Source organism: Tribolium madens, unplaced genomic scaffold (assembly GCF_015345945.1).
Source record: "Tribolium madens isolate multiple individuals breed KSU strain unplaced genomic scaffold, Tmad_KSU_1.1 Scaffold_97;HRSCAF=244;Tcas5.2_LG3a, whole genome shotgun sequence".
NCBI lineage: Eukaryota > Metazoa > Arthropoda > Insecta > Coleoptera > Tenebrionidae > Tribolium > Tribolium madens.
Window position 1 is genome coordinate 9,612,434 of NW_025401069.1, and position 19,817 is coordinate 9,632,250.

Genomic DNA, 19,817 nt, shown 5'->3' on the forward strand with positions numbered 1-19,817 from the left:
ATTTAACTATACATATGCGTTATGCGTGTCTTATAAATTAAATTTTATGCAGTCTGATGTAACAAAATTAAAATAGAACTTTTTTTACGATGTTTGTGTTCACACTTAATAAAAAAGTAAAGAAATGTCTTTTCTGAAACAAGGTATATTTTTAATTATTATTTTAGATAATTACGTTTCTAACTTTATTGAAATAATACCTGTAATTATCTACATAGGTAAAACACCAACTTAATTATTAAATAAGCAAAATACGTAACAAGCAGTCCCTGTTGATTAATAATTGTTATGATGATTGTAAGGTTAAAATAAAGATGAGAGAAAAGACATTAATAAGCAGTTTGAACCTCATTATTAAAAATATAAAAGGGGCAAAAAGTCTACATTTAAATATGTATTTTAAATTTGAAACTTCAGTTGTCTACGCAACATAGCACTGAAAATACAACGAACAATATAATAATTTAAAGAGGTTGGTAATTTATTATCAGTACATGTAATAATTTACCATATTTTGGTTACTAAAATTCTTATTAAATAATTATTTTCCTGTAGGTAAAGATGGACCATTATGACTGGAAGTCAACCATCAAAATCAATTTATTCCTGCTCCGATTAATCGGACTATGGCCCAAAGGTGAAGAGGGTTATAAAATGGGTCTTTACATGCTGTATGCATCATTTTTGTTGATAACATTCGTTTTCCCATTAGTATTTCTTCAAAGCATTAACATTTATTTTATTCGAACAAATGTAGCTGCCGTTGCTGGAACTTTTTACATATTGTTAGTTGAAATGCTTTTAATTTCAAAAGTGTATTATTTGATCACAAATATGTCAGTATTAAAACAACTGCTAAGCATTTTGGACACTGAAATGTTTCAACCTAAAAACTCGGTTCAAATACTTGAAATAGAATCAAATATACATGTTTGGAAGCTAATTTATAAAACTTTCGCCTACAGTTGCTTTAGTGTTAATATATTTTGGGCCGTGTATCCACTATTTGACGAAACAGATCGTCGACTACCGTTTATAGCTTGGTACCCTTACGATACCAAAATCACACCATTCTATGAAATCACATATCTGCATCAGATACTCAGTCTCAGTTTTATTACCACTATACATGTGAACGTTGACGCTTTAGCAGCGGCTCTAAATGTGTTCAATGGTAGTCAATTTGATATTTTGGAAGATAATTTAAAGAATTTACATAAACTCGAAAAAAATGGTATGGTAGATGTTAAACAAAATTTGACCTACTGTGTTAGTCACCACAAACACATTTTAAGGTATTTTTTTATAGGTAATTGACATTTTATTAATATAATAATTCTAGTTTTGCGGACAAATGTAACAAATACTTGAACTGGATTTTATTTCTGCAATTTTTCATTTGTGGTATAGCTATCGGAATGACGATGTTTCAGTTAACCTTGGTAAAGGCAAAAGTTGTCTGAATTTATTTTAAGGGTAATATTGTAGGTGGTTTCTTTCTCAACCGAATTTAATGCATATTTAACATATGGAATTGCCATCACAATGCAAGTTTTTATGTATTCTTGGTTTGGAAATGAAGTAAAGATGAAGGTAGAACCTCACCAGTAAAAATATTTTTAATAATTAAATTTTATCTAGAGCAGTAAAGTTTCTTACGCTTTGTTTGAATGCGAATGGATCGACTTTTCCCAAAACGTTAAAAAGGATTTATTATTTTTTATAATGAGGCTTCAAAAACCAGTCGAACTGTCCGCTTTTAATTTGTTTTATCTCACATTAGAAACTTTTATGAAGGTAAATTTTATTATTTTTTGAGTACTCGTAAATTGTAATTTCTCATTTTAGATTATGAAAACTGCATGGTCCTATTTTGCTCTTCTTCACCAAGTGAACACTTTACAGTAGTAGAAAGACGTCAAGTAATGCAAAAAATTATAGTTACCTCTAGTCAAATCTACAATTGTTAAATAAATTTAACTGATAATGATTGCGAACCAAATAATCTTTAATTCCTTCTACTCTCCTACGAAAATGGGAATGGGAATGGGTTATCACTTATCATCAATTAATATGCAAATTTCAAAAGTTTTTTGATTTAAATAAGGAATTTACAAAGTCCTGTATATTGCTCGAAAACAGAACAGCAAGTGTCAATAGGATGAATTTTTAATTTAATATTAGAAAATTTATACCTATTTGTAGTTTTACAAAACAAGAATTGATGTAGGTATATTTGGCGAGTTCTGCATGTGGTTAAAATTAATGTATTTATTTCTAATACACATAGTATACTTATAAATTTGTGTTTTTATTAGTACCTATTGTCCCTTTTTCCACAATCTTCAACAAGCATGTTCTTACTCACACAATCTTATTGTTCTTCTGACAGAAGAAAATGACAAATAGGACTTATGAGATTTTTCTCAACATGACGTGTGTTTTCATGTCTGATCACTGATCAGTGATCATTCTCAAAATTACTATTGCAATATCGGAAATGTTTTTGAAATAATTTATTAAATTTCACTTGTACAGTACACTCGTACATACAACGTAATATTTGAAACGTAACTCGAAATCGTAAAGTAAAACCGGAAGTTTTATTGAAAAAGCTATAATCAATTCTCCATTGGCTTAGTTGGCAAAACAATTACTTTTTGCATTTCGTAATATTTCGCAGGAATAAATATGCACAACACAACAAGTGTAGGTACAGTGCCGGACAATAAATTTGGTCCACGACAAATGACATTCGCCGGTATATGAACTAACCTCTAAGGCCCTATCAATTTAGAAAGTGGTTTTTGGTAAAAGATCACAATCTTGCAAACGGCCAATTTCTTTGGCTCCTCTTATTGACTACAAGAAAGTTGCTGCATAAGTTATTATTTCTTTTAAATTTCAATTCTTACTTTTATTAATAATTCTATAGCGTATAACAATAATTTTACACAGCATTGCTTCTGTTATGAGTTGGAGAGTAATAGGCAGACCAACAATAGGAGGAAGCAAGATAGATTATATACGTAGGTGTAGTAACAATTTGTTGTTGTTACTTCAGGAAACCCTACTGATTGTACTGTTTGAACTTATGGACTTTGCAATGTTGCGTAAAATTATTGTTATACTGTATGCGTCCTTTCATTCGATCATAACCTAGAATTGATGCTTGAGTACGAGGTTTGAAGAAAAAAAAAATTACTTACTTGAAGGACTGTAATAAAACATTAGTTTTTTTTTTGGTGATTTTTGAAAGGTTGTAGCTCATTGAAAAATGGTCGTATCTAGATTAAAAAAAAATATTTGGAAGCTTTAGCTTTCTAGTTTTGAGATTCTCTGGTAATTTTTTTTTCTGTGCTAGTGTTAGGACACAATCCTAAGTAATAGCGCGAGAAAAAAAACACAATTTTTTTTAGTTGTCAATGCATAGGCCGGATAGCATGTTCGTTAAACTTTAATATGCTTTTTTCATATTCTCAATTTGTCGTTTAGATATCTGACTTTAAATGAAAAAGGATCCTTTTGTCTTTGATCATCGATATCTCAGTAACCAATGATCACACAGAGAATATAACGGTAGTGTTAAAAACTAGAATAAATGTCTTACAAGATCCTTTTTTGATTTTTGGAAAAAAAAAAATTCACCTTAACATTGATTTAAAAAAAGAGAAAACAGTAAGTAGCTTTTGCATTGTTTTAGAATATCTACTCAAAACTATAAACTCAAAGCTTAAAAATGTTTTTTTTAAATCTAGATACGACTATTTTTCGATGAAATACAGCCTTTCAAACATCACCAAAAACTTTAGGAAAATTTTTTGTTCCTTTAATTTTTGGAATAGTGTAGTTTTAATAATACATAACATTAAGAAAAATGGTTTAAGAATGAAACATTCTCTCAAAAACTATAAAAAATCTTTAGAATTCCCTAAAAGTCGTTAATGTATGCAGTTTTTTGCTTAAAAGTCCTGCAAAAGTATATAAAGATGTATAGACAAGATTATAGACGAAGATGGATTCTAATTTGTGTTTTTACCAAATTCATGTTAAAGAATCGTTTATTATGTGTTTAAAAAAACCTTTTAGTTGACACTAACTACAATGATTTTGAACAACTCCTAATATCAAAAATTAAGACAAACAAGTATTAAACATTTACACTTACCAGCGATAGCTGTTTTAAACATCACTTTAACTTTTTTCCTTCTTGAGGCATTGGTTACTATAAAGACAATTGTAAATAAGTACATAATAATTAACCTTTGATAATTTAAAAAGATGTTTTTAAAATTTGTTTACAAAACAAGTTTGCATAGTGCACTGTACTAGATTTACATGTTGAATTCAAAGACTGTTGTTATTAAAGCACTTTACACAATTGCCACTATAAAAGAAATTGATACTTTGCCCCCCTCGTTGACAAAACGCAAAAGGGGTGTGATCAAGAAATTTTTATTTAAGATAATTACACTTTCAACGCTTTTCCCTTTATTAATAATCTATGTTTAGAGCCTATGTTCATCTCAAGAGAATTATTCAATATTAAAAGAAAATATATAATAAGCGGTATTGGTATAATTAATAAATATAGAAATTAAGGGGTTAAAACAAAAACTCGTAATAAATGTTTTATTTTTAAAAGGGTCACCTACTAGTTAATGGTTACAGTTTAAAAAAAGACGATAAGAATAAGTAAGTCTTTTTAATTAATAAAATTCTAATTTGAGAGACGAAATTTTGGTATTTAGTGCGATGTTCCCACCAACTTATTTTATTCGATGTCATTGCTTTGCCAAAAAAAGAACTTTAATTATTAAAAATAAGAGAAGACGTCCACGTGTAAAAAGGTTGAGAATTTGTCTAGACCTTGAACTAAATAAAACAGCGCAGAAGTCCACCCGAAAATTTGATTGGTTACTAAAAAAAAAATATGATCATAAATAAAAAGGCAAAGATCTTCAAAAAAGTTTGTAGTACGGCGTATAAAATGAGGAAATACGATTGGATGCAAGCCATAAAGACAAATATTTTAATTTTAAAAATCGTTGGTTTATGGCCTAAAGACGACGAAAGTTACAAATTTGACTTTTACACTTTCTACGCCTCAATTTGGTTGTCAACTCTACTCGTGGCTTCTACATTTTTTCAAGGAATCAACATCATATTCATTTTGGGCGATGTAAAAGCGCTTACAGGAACTGCTTACGTCCTTCTAACGGAAATCCTAGCCGTCATTAAAACTTATTTCATTGTGAAAAATATGAAAATGCTTAAACGTTTAATGAAATCTTTAAATAACAACAAACTTTTCCAACCACGAAACGTTGAACAAATAGAATTAGTCCAAACAAGCTTAAAATTTTGGAAATTAACCTACAATGTAATTCATTCCATGGTTGGTGGAGCCAATTTGTTTTGGATACTTTTCCCGATGGTGGATAAAAAAGAGAAGAGATTACCATTTCTGGGATGGTACATTGTTGATACGAAAGTATCACCATATTACGAAATTGTGTATGGATTTCAATTCTGCAGTTGCTTCTACATGAGTGCCCTTATTATTAATATTGACACACTAATAGCGGCTTTAAACGTTTACGTTGGAACTCAGATTGACCTTTTATGCAACAATGTGCGAAATTTAAAACCTAGTTCGGTGGAACAAGAGTTAATAACGTGTATCAAACACCACCAAGAAATTTTGAGGTAAGAGAGAATTTCTTAAACTACCGAAAAAAAGTCTGTTTTTTCAAGTTTTGTTAAAAATGTCAACAAGTTTTACAGATGGATTATACTTCTACAATTTTTTGTAAGTGCCGTATCAATTGGTGTAACAATGTTTCAATTGACTATTGTAAGTTGGTAACATTTTGCAAATTTTCGCTCAGTAGTACGAACTGTGTTCCAGGTTGTGCCCCTCTCAAGCGAGTTTTATTCATTCTTGTTTTACGCCAATTCAATCATTTCTCAAATATTTATATACTGTTGGTTTGGAAACGAAGTGCAAACTAAAGTAAGTTTACTCAAAGATGATGTTCTCACTTTGATTTTTTTCTCTTAGAGCGACAAAATTTCTCAAGCAATATTTGAATCAGGCTGGACAGATTTTCCACTAAAGACAAAAAAAGATTTGGTGTTTCTTTTGATGAGAACTCGGGAACCTATAAAAGTATCAGCATTTAATTTATTTTCACTGTCACTTGATACATTTATGAGGGTAAAGTGATAAGTTTTCGCGCTTATTAAATGTTAATTCTTAAAATTCGTTTTAGATTTTGAGAACAAGTTGGTCATATTTTGCCTTGTTGCATCAAGTAACATAGAAAACATATATAAAATGTTAAAGTTTTTATTAGAAAAAAGAATAATTAGTTTTAATAGCACCACTGTTTTTGTCTACGCACATTATTAAAAATAAAACACTCAATCAGTAAAAAACACCTGAGTTTTTTTTTGCAAAGTGATTTTAATAGTACCACTACTTTGTAATTTTTTTTCTATTTCATAAGTTCGCGAAAACGAACTACATACTTTTACAACTTATTAGGAAAACATTTTAAAGTATAAATAGTTATAATACAAAGTTTTTAAACAAAGTTTTTATTATATTTATTGTATTTTGGAACTATAAACTTGTTTCTAACCATCCAAAAGCGGGCATAATTTGGCTTTTATATGCCCTTAGGCTTTTTTATAACCAACCATAACATACGGTATCTACAACAACGGCAAAATCTCGATTGTTACACCAAATTCGTCGGAAATATTAAATTATTATTATTAATTATTATTATTATCAATTATAGCTCTCAGGAAATTAAAAGCCCTCCTAACGTCGGGCTTTAAATATTCCTTCCAGCCATAATCTCCTTATTATGCCCTTGATACATAAATAACTATTATTATTTTAATATGTATTTGCAATACCAGATCATAAATTTCAAAAAAAAAACTATTAAGTGATTTTTAGCTTTTTTTTGCATTGTAAAAAATCCATAAATGGTGTGTCCTATTTTAGGAATAAGCTTTAGCTTATATTAAATTAATCTAAAATGCCCTGAAATTTTATCCAAAACATGGATAGGTATGACTCAAAAAATTATTGCCTTTAAAGAATTTGAAAAGGCAAAAACATTTGGACCTTAGTAAATAAAAACAAAAATTTACCATAGGTAACACTTTGTAATTCTAACTATTGTAAAAACAGCGCAGGTATGTTTTTTTAGATAACATAAATGTTTAAAAATTTATTTAAAGGTTGCAAACATTTTTCACACATAAAAAAAATACATCGAGAAGTGTTATATAGTGTAATTAGAGAAATATAATTTATATTAACTTTGGAACAAACTTTCATTTTGCCCATAATACTGTTTCATGATAAATTAAAGGAAATGTAGAAATATTTTAGATAATTACCCTTTCAGTTCTTGGCTTTATTAATAATCTATATGTGTCTTTTCATTCGATTATAACTAGATTGATGCTTGAATATTAAAAGAAAAAATTTAATAAGAGGTTTTGAGAAAATTAATTGTTTTACTTAATTGAAGGGTTAAAATAAAACATTTGTTACCTACGATTAGGGAATAACTACAACAACTAATGAGTAGGTGGAACTTAATTAAAAAAATATGTTAAGGGTGTAAGTAAACTAAAAATTTTTCGTTGTTTCCATTCGGGGGCGTGCTTTCAAACCGAAAAGTTGAATTGTAAACTAGTGTTTATAAACCAGTCTTAAATATTTTTAAAATGGAAAAATTTGATTGGCGGTCTATGATCAAAATGAACATTTTAGTGTTGAGATGTGTGGGTTTATGGCCTTCTGGGGAAGAAACTTACAAACCGGGAGTTTATACGATCTACGCCTCAACAGTTTTGTCAATTTTCCTCCTCGGCCACATATTTTTCCAAGCTGTTAACATTTACTTTATTCGCAACAATTTAAGCGCTGTGACGGGCACAGTTTATATCCTTCTTATCGAAATCTTATTAGTTTTTAAAGTCTACTACCTTATGAAGAACATGACAGTGTTGAAGCAGTTATTGAAAATGTTGGAAACTGAAATGTTTCAACCCAGAAATTCCGCACAAATCAGCGAAATACAAGCCGATATGAAGTTCTGGCAAAGGCTTATTCGGTTTTTGTGGATTTCTGTAATTTGTTCGAATTTATTTTGGGCGATTTACCCTCTTTTGGACAACGCGGGACAAGAAAGACGATTTCCTTTTCTCGCTTGGTATCCTTACGATGCTCAAAAATCGCCGTATTATGAAATTACTTATGTGTACCAAACCATCAGTGTTAATTATATGTCAAGTATACATGTCAGTGTTGATGCACTGGCTGGTGCTTTAAATGTCTACAATGGAAATCAGTTTGATATTTTATGCGATAATTTAAGAAATCTTCACAAACTTACTACAAATGGCAAAGCTGATGCTGGACGAAATTTTCGCTACTGCCTCAAGCACCATAAACAAATTCTAGAGTAATTAATTAATTTTGAAGCACAATCATACTAATAGTTCATTTTCTAGTTTTGCTAAAAAATGTAACAATTATTTGAACTGGATTTTGTTTATGCAATTTTTTGTAAGCACGATTTCTATTGGCATAACAATGTTTCAATTAACTGTGGTAAGTATTAATATTTTTATGGAGATGATCTTTCTAAAATTATTTTAGGTTCGCCCCTTCTCAAACGAATTTTATTCGTTGTTTACTTACATTAGTGCCATAATAGGGCAAATTTTTATGTACTGTTGGTACGGAAACGAAGTGGAAGTCAAGGTGTTTAAAAACGTCTTTATTAAAATAGTCTTTATTAAATGTTTTGGTTTAAATTACAGAGCAGCAAAATATTTTATGCCACCTTTGAAAGCGACTGGATAGAATTTTCAGAACAAGTGAAAAAAGAGCTTTTATTTTTCGTGATGAGAACGCAAAAACCGGTTAAATTATCAGCACTAAATTTATTTTATCTAAATCTAGATTCATTTATGCGAGTAAGTACAAATCTGTTATTTTTGACCTTATGCATTAATCGTTAATTTCAGATTCTTAAAACTTCTTGGTCTTATTTCGCTTTGTTGCACCAAGTTAGTAACAGAAATTCATAAACTGGATGATATGTAAAACACCTTTAACAACGTTTTTGATTTAAAGCAATTGCTGTTTTTGCCATGTAACCAACCAATTTTCTGAGAATAAATAAATTGTAGTTGCAGTAAAATCAGATTAATTTTATTACTTTTTTTAATAAATAGTAAGTCTGTGGAACAATTAGGTATCGATGGTATTTCTGCTGCAATTGTAATTAATTCATTATTATTAATTATTGATGAAGTTCGGAACTCGTGATGTTGTTCGCAAATGACTATACATATGTGCAGTTTACCACAATACACTTTTCAGATGAAAAAGTCGATAAATAGAAGAGTGCAAGTAAAATAACATCTTCTTTAAAAACTATTAAAACTATCTGAATATAAATTAAAATTATACGCATTTTTGATTGAATTAAAACCATCAGATATACAAAATTTGTTTAAAAGGGTAGGTTCCTTTACTATTTTTTCCACTTGCGGTTTTCTGAATAACTATTTGTCGGACAATGATTTTTTTTATAAGATACGAAATAAAAAGTGCTTTTAAATGGTACTAAACATAAAAAGCTGTCGCTTTAATTCCGGAGTTATTGGCAATAGACTGCACTGGGTACCGAAAATCGCACAAAATTTAGTCAAAAATCCTTTTTTTAGATCTTAGAGAGCATTAGCGCATAAGATCAAATAAGAGAGCATAAGCATAGGAGGTCATAAGCATAAAAACAAACATAAGAGGGGCATAAACATGAGAGCTTTTTTACCATAAATTATCAAAACACCAAGTAAAATTTTGGATAATAAGTTATAATGCAATTAAGAGCCTATTATAGTAATAGAGCAGCAGATCTTGAAATTTTGCTACCCAAAAACGGTCCCAATTTTTTTATTTTATTTGTGTAATTGCGGCAAAACCGTACTTCAAAAGTTACAATGTTTCAAAGTTTACAGATATAAAATGTGCCGGGAAGTCGATTAGCGTCGAGAAAATTGCAATATTCTCAATAGTTTCCAAGTTATAGATTTTAACTTTTTGGCAATTTTCTCAATAACTATTTGTCACAGAACAATAAACTTTTACGCCACTACGCCGCCGGTAGTTTCAATGCTTTAATTCAATATATTCAAACATGCAAACATTTTTTCAAAAATTATTTTGCCTACAACTTTTTATGCATTTTTTTAAGTCTAAGAGACTCTCTTAAATCCCTAAAAGTGCATTTGGTTCAATTTTGAAAATTTCAATTTTCTCGATGTTTGTCAAAATTTTGGTTGGTTTTTGGGGTACTTGGCGTGTATATCAGCTAACAACTCCAAAGCTATTATTAATACACTATCCTGAAGAAAATATTGACGTTTTATTGAAAGGAGGATGTAACTCAGGTAAAACGGTTTGCAATTACAATTTTAAATGTTAATGATGTATTTAAACCAATCAACAGAAAATTATTATTTTGAGAAAACACGTACAATACAATAACCGAGAAGTAGTAATTATTTTTGCGTGATGATATACTTATGTATAGTTCTTTAATATTACACAAGAAAGTGCTAACGGAAATACAGAGCCGGATTCGGCCTCAGTGGACAATATTTAAGTTTTTTACAAATAACACAATATTAAAATCTTTTTAATTTATTTTTTCCACATAAGAATAATTTACACACGACACTACTCCTAATTAAAAATCTGCCATTTTCACATGTTTCTTACGACTTTACGACACCTATTATTTAATTATTATTTGCACCATATGATCGAGAAGATTTCTCCTCTAAAGACATATGAAATGTTGAAAATTACAAAAAAATTATCTATTACATGACAATTATTACCAGTGTATTCTTACTGGAAAAGTGAAGAGCCACATGTGTAATTAAATCTAATTAATTTTGCATAATTTTAACCGGCGCAGAAGTGCACCTGTGGCTTCTGATTCGACGCTACAATATGTTAACACCTATAAAAACAAGTTGATGCCAGTTATTTAATTTTTTGGGGTTTCTACAATCAACATTACACCCTACTGATACAACAAAATAGTTACCTTGTAGATGATAATAACCGAAAATTTTGAACATTTTTCCTCATACTGTGTCTTGTTGAATAGGACCACGTAGTAAAAACTTGCGTTTGGATGATATGGGGGTGTACATTTTTTATTGGTAGATATAATTGTGATAGAAGTTAAATATCCAGTTTTGGTTATTAATAATCTATGCCCACTTCATCATCTCCAAATAATAAGAGGTTTCGTGTAATTTATAAATGTTGTAATTAAAAGGGTTTTTTAAGAAAAGATTAGATTTTCCTTATGGTAACTTTCTCACGAAAGCCTACAACACTGAAAGACAATTTTAATATGGGGGTTGAAATCATTAATAAAAAATATTATAATGAACGACTTGACAAAACAAAAATACATTTTTCCAAATTTTTTCCGCTCAAGAAGGCAATTAGTCACTCTTTAGTATTACTTTCAAGTCATTGTACAAGATTCAAATTTTAAAATTTTAAAGCTTTTGCATTGTGTTTTGTGTTCTAAATAATTTAATCAGTGTGTATTAAATAATTCTAATTAGGCTTTCTTTATATTGGTGGTGGGCGGAGATAAAATACTCGTCTGTGATTGGTAGTGGTAACTTATAAAAGCCAAAGTAATTCTAAAACTCAGTTATTTCCAACAAATTTTTAAAGGCAAGAACAGAAAATGCTTGATTTTATTCACACGTTTTAATCCAAAATTTTAGAAAAATGGAAGAGTTCAGCTGGAAAGAAACACTCAGTCAGAACATCAATTTTTTGAAAGTTTGTGGATTATGGCCTCCGGGAGATGAAGACTACAAATTAAATTTGTACGGCATTTATGCAGGCTTTTGTGTCTTGGGTTTTTTATGTGTCCACACTGGTACCCAAACATTTAACATCTATTTCATCATCGACGACTTAGAAGCTTTCACTTCTTCAATTTTTGTAACTTTTGCGTGCGTAGCTTGCGTTTTCAAAACCTACTACTTGTTGAAAAACATGAAGCTTCTCAAAGTACTCTTCATCAACATCGACAAAGAAATTTTTCAACCTCGCAACCATGAACAGGAACTTTTGATTCAACCGAGTATTAAATTCTGGAAGGGATTCTATCTCATTTTTAGAATTTTGTGTTACAACACGTGTTTCTTTTGGTGCGCGTATCCCATTCTGGACAAAAGGATTAAACAGCACAAGTTACCATTTTTAGCCTGGTATCCTTATGACAGTTCGGTCTCGCCAATGTACGAAATAACTTACTTTTATCAAGCTGTGGCGATTTGGTACATTGTCATAATTAGTTTTAATACTGATGTATTGATAGGGGCACTAAACATGTTCGTTGGGGCACAGTGCGATATATTATGCGATAATTTGAGAAATCTAGCTAAAAATGGTATTAATGAACTGAATCAGAACTTAATCAACTGCATCAAGCATCACAAAGCAATTTTGAGGTACAATTTGTGCGAAAAAAAACAAAACTTTTTAACCATTAGTTTCAGTTTTGTTTCAAAATCGAATATATTTTTCAATTGGATTGTGTTTTTGCAATTTTTCAGTAGCGCCGTTTCTGTTGGATTTACAATGTTTGAATTAACTCTGGTAAGTTTTTTAAACTCATTTCATATGAAGAAGACTAAGTTTGTAGGTTGCACCGTTTAGTGGCCAGTTTTATTCTTTTATTTGTTATGGAAGTGCTATAACAACGGAAATGTTCATTTATTGTTGGTTCGGAAACGAAATTGAAATTAAGGTAAAGATTGATTTAATTTTTATCCAAGCTGTAACAACCAGTTTTTCTGTTAATAGAATTTTTTTTTTTTTAAACTTAACTTTTATTTTAAAAACTAATCTGCTTTGATTATGGTGGTGAAGGTTTGCATTTTATTCGCACAACCACTAAAGGAAAATGGCTCTAGGAAGAGCAAAAAATTAGAAAATGAGATTCACCTTTCATGTTTTAATCCAAACTGCTAAAATACATTAATGTGTAAACTTCGTGTTTAATTTTTATCAATTTTTCAGAGTAATAATATTCCATATGCAGCTTTTGAGTGTGATTGGGTTGGTGCGCCGCTGGAAGTACAAAAAAATCTTATAATTTTTACAATTCGGACACAAAGACCCATGCAAGTATCGGCACTCAATTTGTTTTATTTGTCTTTGGAAACCTTTAAAACGGTAATTATTTTTAGTTATATTTTCTAATATCTAATTCTTTGATTGCAGATTTTACGTACGTCATGGTCCTATTTTACCGTATTGAATCAAGTTCACTCTTAACATAAAAAACATGCAGTTACAATTTTTTCTATGTAACTACGTGGATATTAAATGTTTGCACAGTTATTGTTGACTAAAGTTTTTTGTACCTATTTTTTTTCTAATAGATTGTTTTTTCCTTTTTACATACACCTACAATAATTATAAGATGTGATTGAAATAGCTAAATAAAAAGTTTTACACAATGGATTTTATTTAACAAAATTAATATTTATTATGATGTAAGTAACGTTACTTACAGTTTGTTTATATAAAGTGTAAGAATATATAAAACTCAATATTACCACATATTTAATATCCACAAGATGATATTTTCTCAGTTTTTTACAGATGGTTATTTTTTTCGGTTATTACCTCGGAAAATAAACTTCGTATATCTAATATAATAACACAGGACGACAGAAAAAAGGACGTGTCGTGACAACTTGAGATATTATACTACTCGGGAATTTTCGATTTAATGAGTTCACGTAGGAGATATTTTAATAATTCTTGTCTGATGTATTGGTACAACCATACTCTCTTACCAAACTAAATTTTTCCTCTATAAGTCAAATGGTTTTATTAAAACTGTTTTTACCATAACTTGACTCGCGATTTTTGTTAAGTATTCCACAACCGACCAGAGAATGCCAACGAAAATTCATGTAGTAAATAAAAAACACATGCCTATGATTGGTACAAAACATTTCAATTGGACTGGAAAGAGTTCACCGACTTTCCTCATCCTGGACGATCGTACACAGCAAACACGGTGGAAAATGTAAAGAAAATCAAAGAAATGCTGACTGCAAATCGTCATTTAAGTTAAAGAGTAATATCATTTAGCCGTTCTGAAATATTTATAAAAAATATTTGCTGGAAAAGGCCAGATTTGTGCCACCATGGCAGGCGGTGCATACCACAGCGACAATCCTGCACAAATTTTTGGCTAAAAACTCAACAAATGTCATCAATCAAGCATCGCATTCAGCTAACATGTCTCTATGTGACGTTTTCCTGTTACTTAAACTTAAATTGTCCCGCGAGGAAGGCGTTTTGAATCAGTAATATAAAACAAAAACCGCAGAAGGAACTGAAAGCCATACCTTCCGCTGTTTATTAGATGTGTTTTGATGATTGAGTTAAACGTTACCGCTTCAGATAGAGTTTAGTTTGAAGGGAATCAAATAAAAATTGAACAATAATAACGTAGTACTATTTTATTTAAAATTTCCCAATACTTTTGTGCAGAATGTTTATCATTTTGTTCGTCTCAGTGAGACAAATCAAATGCACTAAAAAAATTTTGAAGTCCACAAACTTTGAACTAAATAATTTTTTTCTAATTTAAAATAATTTAACTTCAAAAAATTATTACTCAGTAACTATTAGGCCGATTTCCTTCAAATTAAAACCATTCTAAAGGGATAGATTTACAAACTTTTCTTCGAACACTGTTTGAAGTTCGATGTAAATCGGAATAATCTAAGAAAAAACCTAGAAGTAATTTTTTTTCATCTTCACCATCGTGTAGAGCATCTCTTTATTAGTTGAAATCCAAATTTTTAAAAAAATATACCGACTAGTTTTCAAGATAAGATTTTTTGAAGTTAAGGTTTGCTAATCAAACATTGCACCATATAGGTATGTTAATCTTACTTAAAACGCATTTTTGAAAAGTGTTTGTTTTAAGACTGCTTTTGCTTAAAAATGGTCTATTTCACTTTCTTCGTTATAATTAGAATAAGCAAAAACTGTTTGTTTACTTAAAACAAACAAAGAGTACCTGCGTACTAATTAAAGCAAATAAAGAGTTTCTTTGTTCTAAAAATGACCACTGATCAATGAGCAAAGAGGATCTAGAAGTTTAAGGCACGAGTCTTAAATATAAGGGCAAATCTTTTTCAAATTAAATCACTTTCCATTCAGATTCCGATTTGTTCACTTTATTCTAGCTTTCTGAACTTTTTTTTTTAAATGTTCTGAGTAAATGCTTTCTCATCTGATAACTCACTTTCGAGTTATGTTGAAAGCAATAAGTCACCTGATTTATTTTGCTTCGTGTAACTGTTATTACAACGAGTACTGCCAACAAGCTAACTGAAGCTACTCGTAGAATGTACCAACAAAATAAATCAGATGACTTATTGCATTTAACATTACTCAAGACAGAAATGAAACACTTTCCACTTCTACTATGTAATATAGTATTAAAAATTAAGCTTTTTTAGACAAATTATAAAAATAAGTAAAGGTAGACTTTACTGAAAGTTTTAATTTAGATTGCATGTGTAACAGTTACAGTACTTTTATTTAAAACGGTTAAAACATAATATGATTGACAATAAAAACTTTCTTAGACACACCTCCTGTATTCCTCTTTCATTATTAAAATCTAAAACTGCATAGTGTTGTTTAGTTTTTTGCTTGTAAATATATAAAATGTGTTGACATTGCAAGAGTTTTCCAACTAAGTTAGTTACAATTTCGACGACCTATTCATCACAACTATATATATTTAAGGAGTATTTAGATGGCTGTTTGTTGATATTTTTTTTCTTTTCTCTTCTGTTTATAAATAATATAGACCACACTGTTAGGCGGAGAGAAACTACTTTGTTTCTGATTGGTAGCTGAAAATGTTACAATTTATAAAAGCCACAGAAATTTTAAAAATTCGTTATTTCCAGCAACCTTTAACTAAGGTAAGATAACAGTCAAAACATTTTTTACTTTATCCACAACTTCTGACCCAAAACTTTAGAGAGATAATTAGAGGAAATTTATAATAAATATTAATTTTCTGTTTTTTAATTTGTGTACCAAAACACCTTACATTCTAGTTCGATTGTAATTAAAAAAAAATTAAATCTCAAGACTATCGAAACACATGAAACCAGCGAATTTTAAGTGTAACCCGCTAAATTTTGAACCTAACCTACGGGTTAGTTTTGCTCTTTAAAATTTTTTATGTATTCAAATAATTTTTTTTTAATGTTTACAACTAGCCGCCGATAATGACGAAAACGTTACCAATTTAGGTAAACTTGCAGCTACTGTTAATCGTTTACTGTTTTTTTTTTTGTTATAAGTATTAAATGTGAAATCACCGAAAAAGTTCAGACTCAATGATTTACAATTATATTAATAAAATAAAAAATGTGAGATTTTGTGAAGAAATAACATTTAAAAAAGTGTAGTCATACCGTATTGTCCAACTTTATTACCAAAATATCTTCTTAGTTCTTCCTTATTCACAAACAAGAACCTTTTGTTACTTATTACATTTATATAACATATCTACTTATTATTAAATCAAAATTCTACTAATTTTTCAAATAGAATGTTCTGTAGCCTTCAAGAAACTAAAATGTAATAGGACCACGTAAGAAAAACTTGCAACCTAATAGGAGCAAGAGTTTCGTTATAAATAATCTATGGCTATTTTAGCATCTCTAAAATAATAACCGGTCTCGTTTAATTAATAAAATTTTAATTAAAGGGTTACAAGAAAAACATTTTCCAAGATTGTGTTTTATATCCTTATGGCATCTTTCTCACGAAACACCTCTAACCCAAAACAAAAATTTAATAACGAGGTGGGGTCGTAAATAAAATATAAAATAATGAACGTCTTGGTTTTATTAAAAAAAAAAACCAGCACGCCTTTATATAAAACTATTTCATGTCTTAAAAGACCTTCATTTAATTGCGACACTTTGTGTCAGTCGTATTTTATTTGTATTTTAAAGATATTTCAGGAAAATGTCGGAATTTAGCTGGAAAAGGGCAGTGGATAGTAACATTACAACTCTGAAAATCCTCGGATTGTGGCCCAAAGGAGACGAAAGCTACAAACTAAACCTATACACACTTTACGCCATTTTTGGTGTTATGGGTCTACTTTTCATCCACAGTTTTGTGCAAATGTTCAACATCTACTTCATCGTCGATGACTTGGAAGCATTCACCTCTTCGATTTTTGTAACCTTATCCTGCGTGGGCACCGTCGCTAAAACCTACTACCTTCTGCAGAACATGCAATTGCTCAAAGAACTCTTCATCAACATCAACAAAGACATTTTTCAACCCAAAAACGAGGCACAGATACTTTTAGTTCAACCGTCTATCAAATTTTGGAAAAGATTTTATTTAATATTTAGAGTGTTGTGTTACTGCACCACATTTTTCTGGTCGACTTATCCCATTTTTGACAAGTGGACGAAAGATCATCGCTTACCATTCCTGGCTTGGTACCCCTACGACAGTACCAAATCACCACTCTATGAATTTACATATATCCATCAAGTTGTAGCAATTTGGTACCTCGTTTCCGCCAGTCTCAACATTGATATGTTGATTGCAGGATTGAATATGTTTGTTGGGGCACAATGTGACCTCTTGTGCGATAATTTAAAAAAAATTGGGAAAAACAGAGAAGAAATCGGTCCAAATCTAGTCAAATGTATCGAACACCATAAAGAAATTTTGAGGTAAATAAAGATTGAATTTTTTCCACTTATTGTCATTTCGAATTTTAGATTTGCAGTACAGTCAAACGTGTTTTTTAATTTAATTGTGCTTTTACAATTTTTCACTAGTGCAGTTTCTATTGGTTTTACAATGTTTCTGTTGACTATAGTAAGTTCCCAAATTTTTAATACTTTGTTGTACATAATACAATTTTTTAAGGTCGCTCCCTTTAGCAGCCAATTTTACTCGTTTATATGTTACGGAAGCTCAATTATTACAGAAATGTTTATTTATTGTTGGTTTGGCAATGAAGTTGAAATTAAGGTAAATTTTAACTTATCGTTGAACTGTGATATTTTTTATAATTGTTATTAGAGCAACGTTATACCTTATGCTCCATTTGAATCCGATTGGGTTGGTGTTCCACTTGAAATACAAAAAAATCTTATAATTTTTATCATGAGAGCTCAAAGACCAATAAAATTGTCGGCTTTGAAACTGTTTTATTTATCGTTGGAAACTTTTAAAGCGGTAAAATTATTAAAATTTGGTAAATTACAGACAATTACTACATTTATGTTTCAGATTCTGAAGACTTCTTGGTCATATTTCACACTCTTGAATCAAGCTAATTCTGGTTAAATACTACCAGAACATCAGTCCCCTTATAGATACCGTAGCACACCATAACTGCACACAAATAACTTCAATGTAAGTTTTGCATCATAAAATTTTAAGCGCCTAATATCACAAAAATTTTATGTTATAATAAGGTGCACTATGCACTGATGTAGACCTGTTTAGGTGATTTTAATGTTTTTAGTATACAGTATGTCCCCGGATTGAGTTTACAAAAGATTTTATAAAACTACAAAGAAAAAACATTTTTTGCTTCACCTAAAACAAACAAATCCGTACTTAAACCTCATTATTCTGATTCAGTGAACAGAAAAGTTAATTTTTCTCATCATTTTCGACATAAAATAATTTTCCTGTGCTTTTAAAGTCCTATTACATTGACGGTTTTATTTATTTGACAGCTATATGTCACTTTGACAATTAATTTATTAATTAAGTAAAGATAGTTCTTGTTATAAATGACTGGTTTTTATCTTAAAGCTGTTTTTTTTTGCCTTGCTATTTATTAAAATTATGTTTTTCATAAACATTTTTGTTATTTAACTTGTGTAAACTCATTTGTCAAAGTGACATCATTGTCAAAAAAAACATAAAACCGCCAATGTGATGGGAATTAAAAAACAGAGAAAAATTTGGTACAAATCCAAAATCAAGAAAAAAATGACTGAGTTAAGATAATGAAGTTTACATTACAGAATTACAGATTTGCACGTTTCAGTTACAGCAAAAAATGTTTTTCCTTTGCAGTTTTGGCGTAAAATCAAAGATAAAAAAAATTCCTCTTGTAAACTCAATCCAGGAACATACTGTATTTATGTATGTAATTATTATCTTAATGTTTGTTAGTAGGTAATAAAAGAAATTCCAAAATACGTTTTTTGTCTTAAAATAATTATAAGCAGTGATTATGCCACTTTACACTCTTTTTTGTGTTAGTGCATAATACTACGTAAAATAAAATACCTTTATTTGCAAACGTCACAAAAGTGACCACTTTTATTACTAAATGTCACAAGTAAAAGTTTTACCTTTCAGGCATGTAGTAAAAATTATGTTTTTGATTTAAATGTTTTTACTTTTACCTTGACATTATTGACATTTACCAATGTTGTTTCTGGTCTCTTTTGCTGATTTAGCAATTTCTGAAGAAGTACATTGTAGATAATCAGCATTCGACATTTTGCTTTACTTACTGTACTACTAGTCACCCATTAGTTAAATTAATGAACACTTTCAAAAATCTCAACATAAATTCCAATATTCATGCGCGATACTTGATTTCATTACATGTTGTTAG

General features: G+C 29.8%; 5 protein-coding genes across 5 annotated transcripts; all 5 read left to right on the forward strand.

Moving 5' to 3' along the window:
• Positions 1–561: 561 nt before the first annotated feature.
• LOC123015057 (odorant receptor Or1-like) lies at positions 562–2,079 on the forward strand. The gene is made up of 5 exons (XM_044414493.1): positions 562–1,295; positions 1,343–1,442; positions 1,489–1,593; positions 1,642–1,797; positions 1,849–2,079. The coding sequence occupies exons 1-5, from the start codon at positions 562–564 to the stop codon at positions 1,906–1,908; spliced, it is 1,155 nt and encodes a 384-aa protein (XP_044270428.1). The 3' UTR covers positions 1,909–2,079.
• Positions 2,080–4,990: 2,911 nt separating this feature from the next.
• LOC123014848 (odorant receptor Or1-like) lies at positions 4,991–5,713 on the forward strand. Its single transcript, XM_044414134.1, has one exon. The coding sequence runs from the start codon at positions 4,991–4,993 to the stop codon at positions 5,711–5,713; it is 723 nt and encodes a 240-aa protein (XP_044270069.1).
• Positions 5,714–5,718: 5 nt separating this feature from the next.
• Positions 5,719–6,326, forward strand: LOC123014849 (odorant receptor Or2-like). Its single transcript, XM_044414135.1, has 4 exons — positions 5,719–5,857; positions 5,912–6,016; positions 6,065–6,220; positions 6,276–6,326. The coding sequence occupies exons 1-4, from the start codon at positions 5,840–5,842 to the stop codon at positions 6,324–6,326; spliced, it is 330 nt and encodes a 109-aa protein (XP_044270070.1). The 5' UTR covers positions 5,719–5,839.
• A 1,429-nt stretch (positions 6,327–7,755) lies between these two features.
• On the forward strand, positions 7,756–18,571 carry LOC123014850. Its single transcript, XM_044414136.1, is given in 11 exon segments — positions 7,756–8,495; positions 8,545–8,644; positions 8,693–8,797; positions 8,857–9,012; positions 9,064–9,119; positions 11,863–12,597; positions 17,170–17,901; positions 17,950–18,049; positions 18,101–18,205; positions 18,257–18,412; positions 18,467–18,571. Coding segments are annotated over 11 exon segments (3,090 nt in total).
• LOC123015056 (odorant receptor Or1-like) lies at positions 11,867–13,442 on the forward strand. Its single transcript, XM_044414492.1, has 5 exons — positions 11,867–12,597; positions 12,646–12,745; positions 12,792–12,896; positions 13,169–13,324; positions 13,373–13,442. The coding sequence occupies exons 1-5, from the start codon at positions 11,867–11,869 to the stop codon at positions 13,424–13,426; spliced, it is 1,146 nt and encodes a 381-aa protein (XP_044270427.1). The 3' UTR covers positions 13,427–13,442.
• Positions 18,572–19,817: the final 1,246 nt, after the last annotated feature.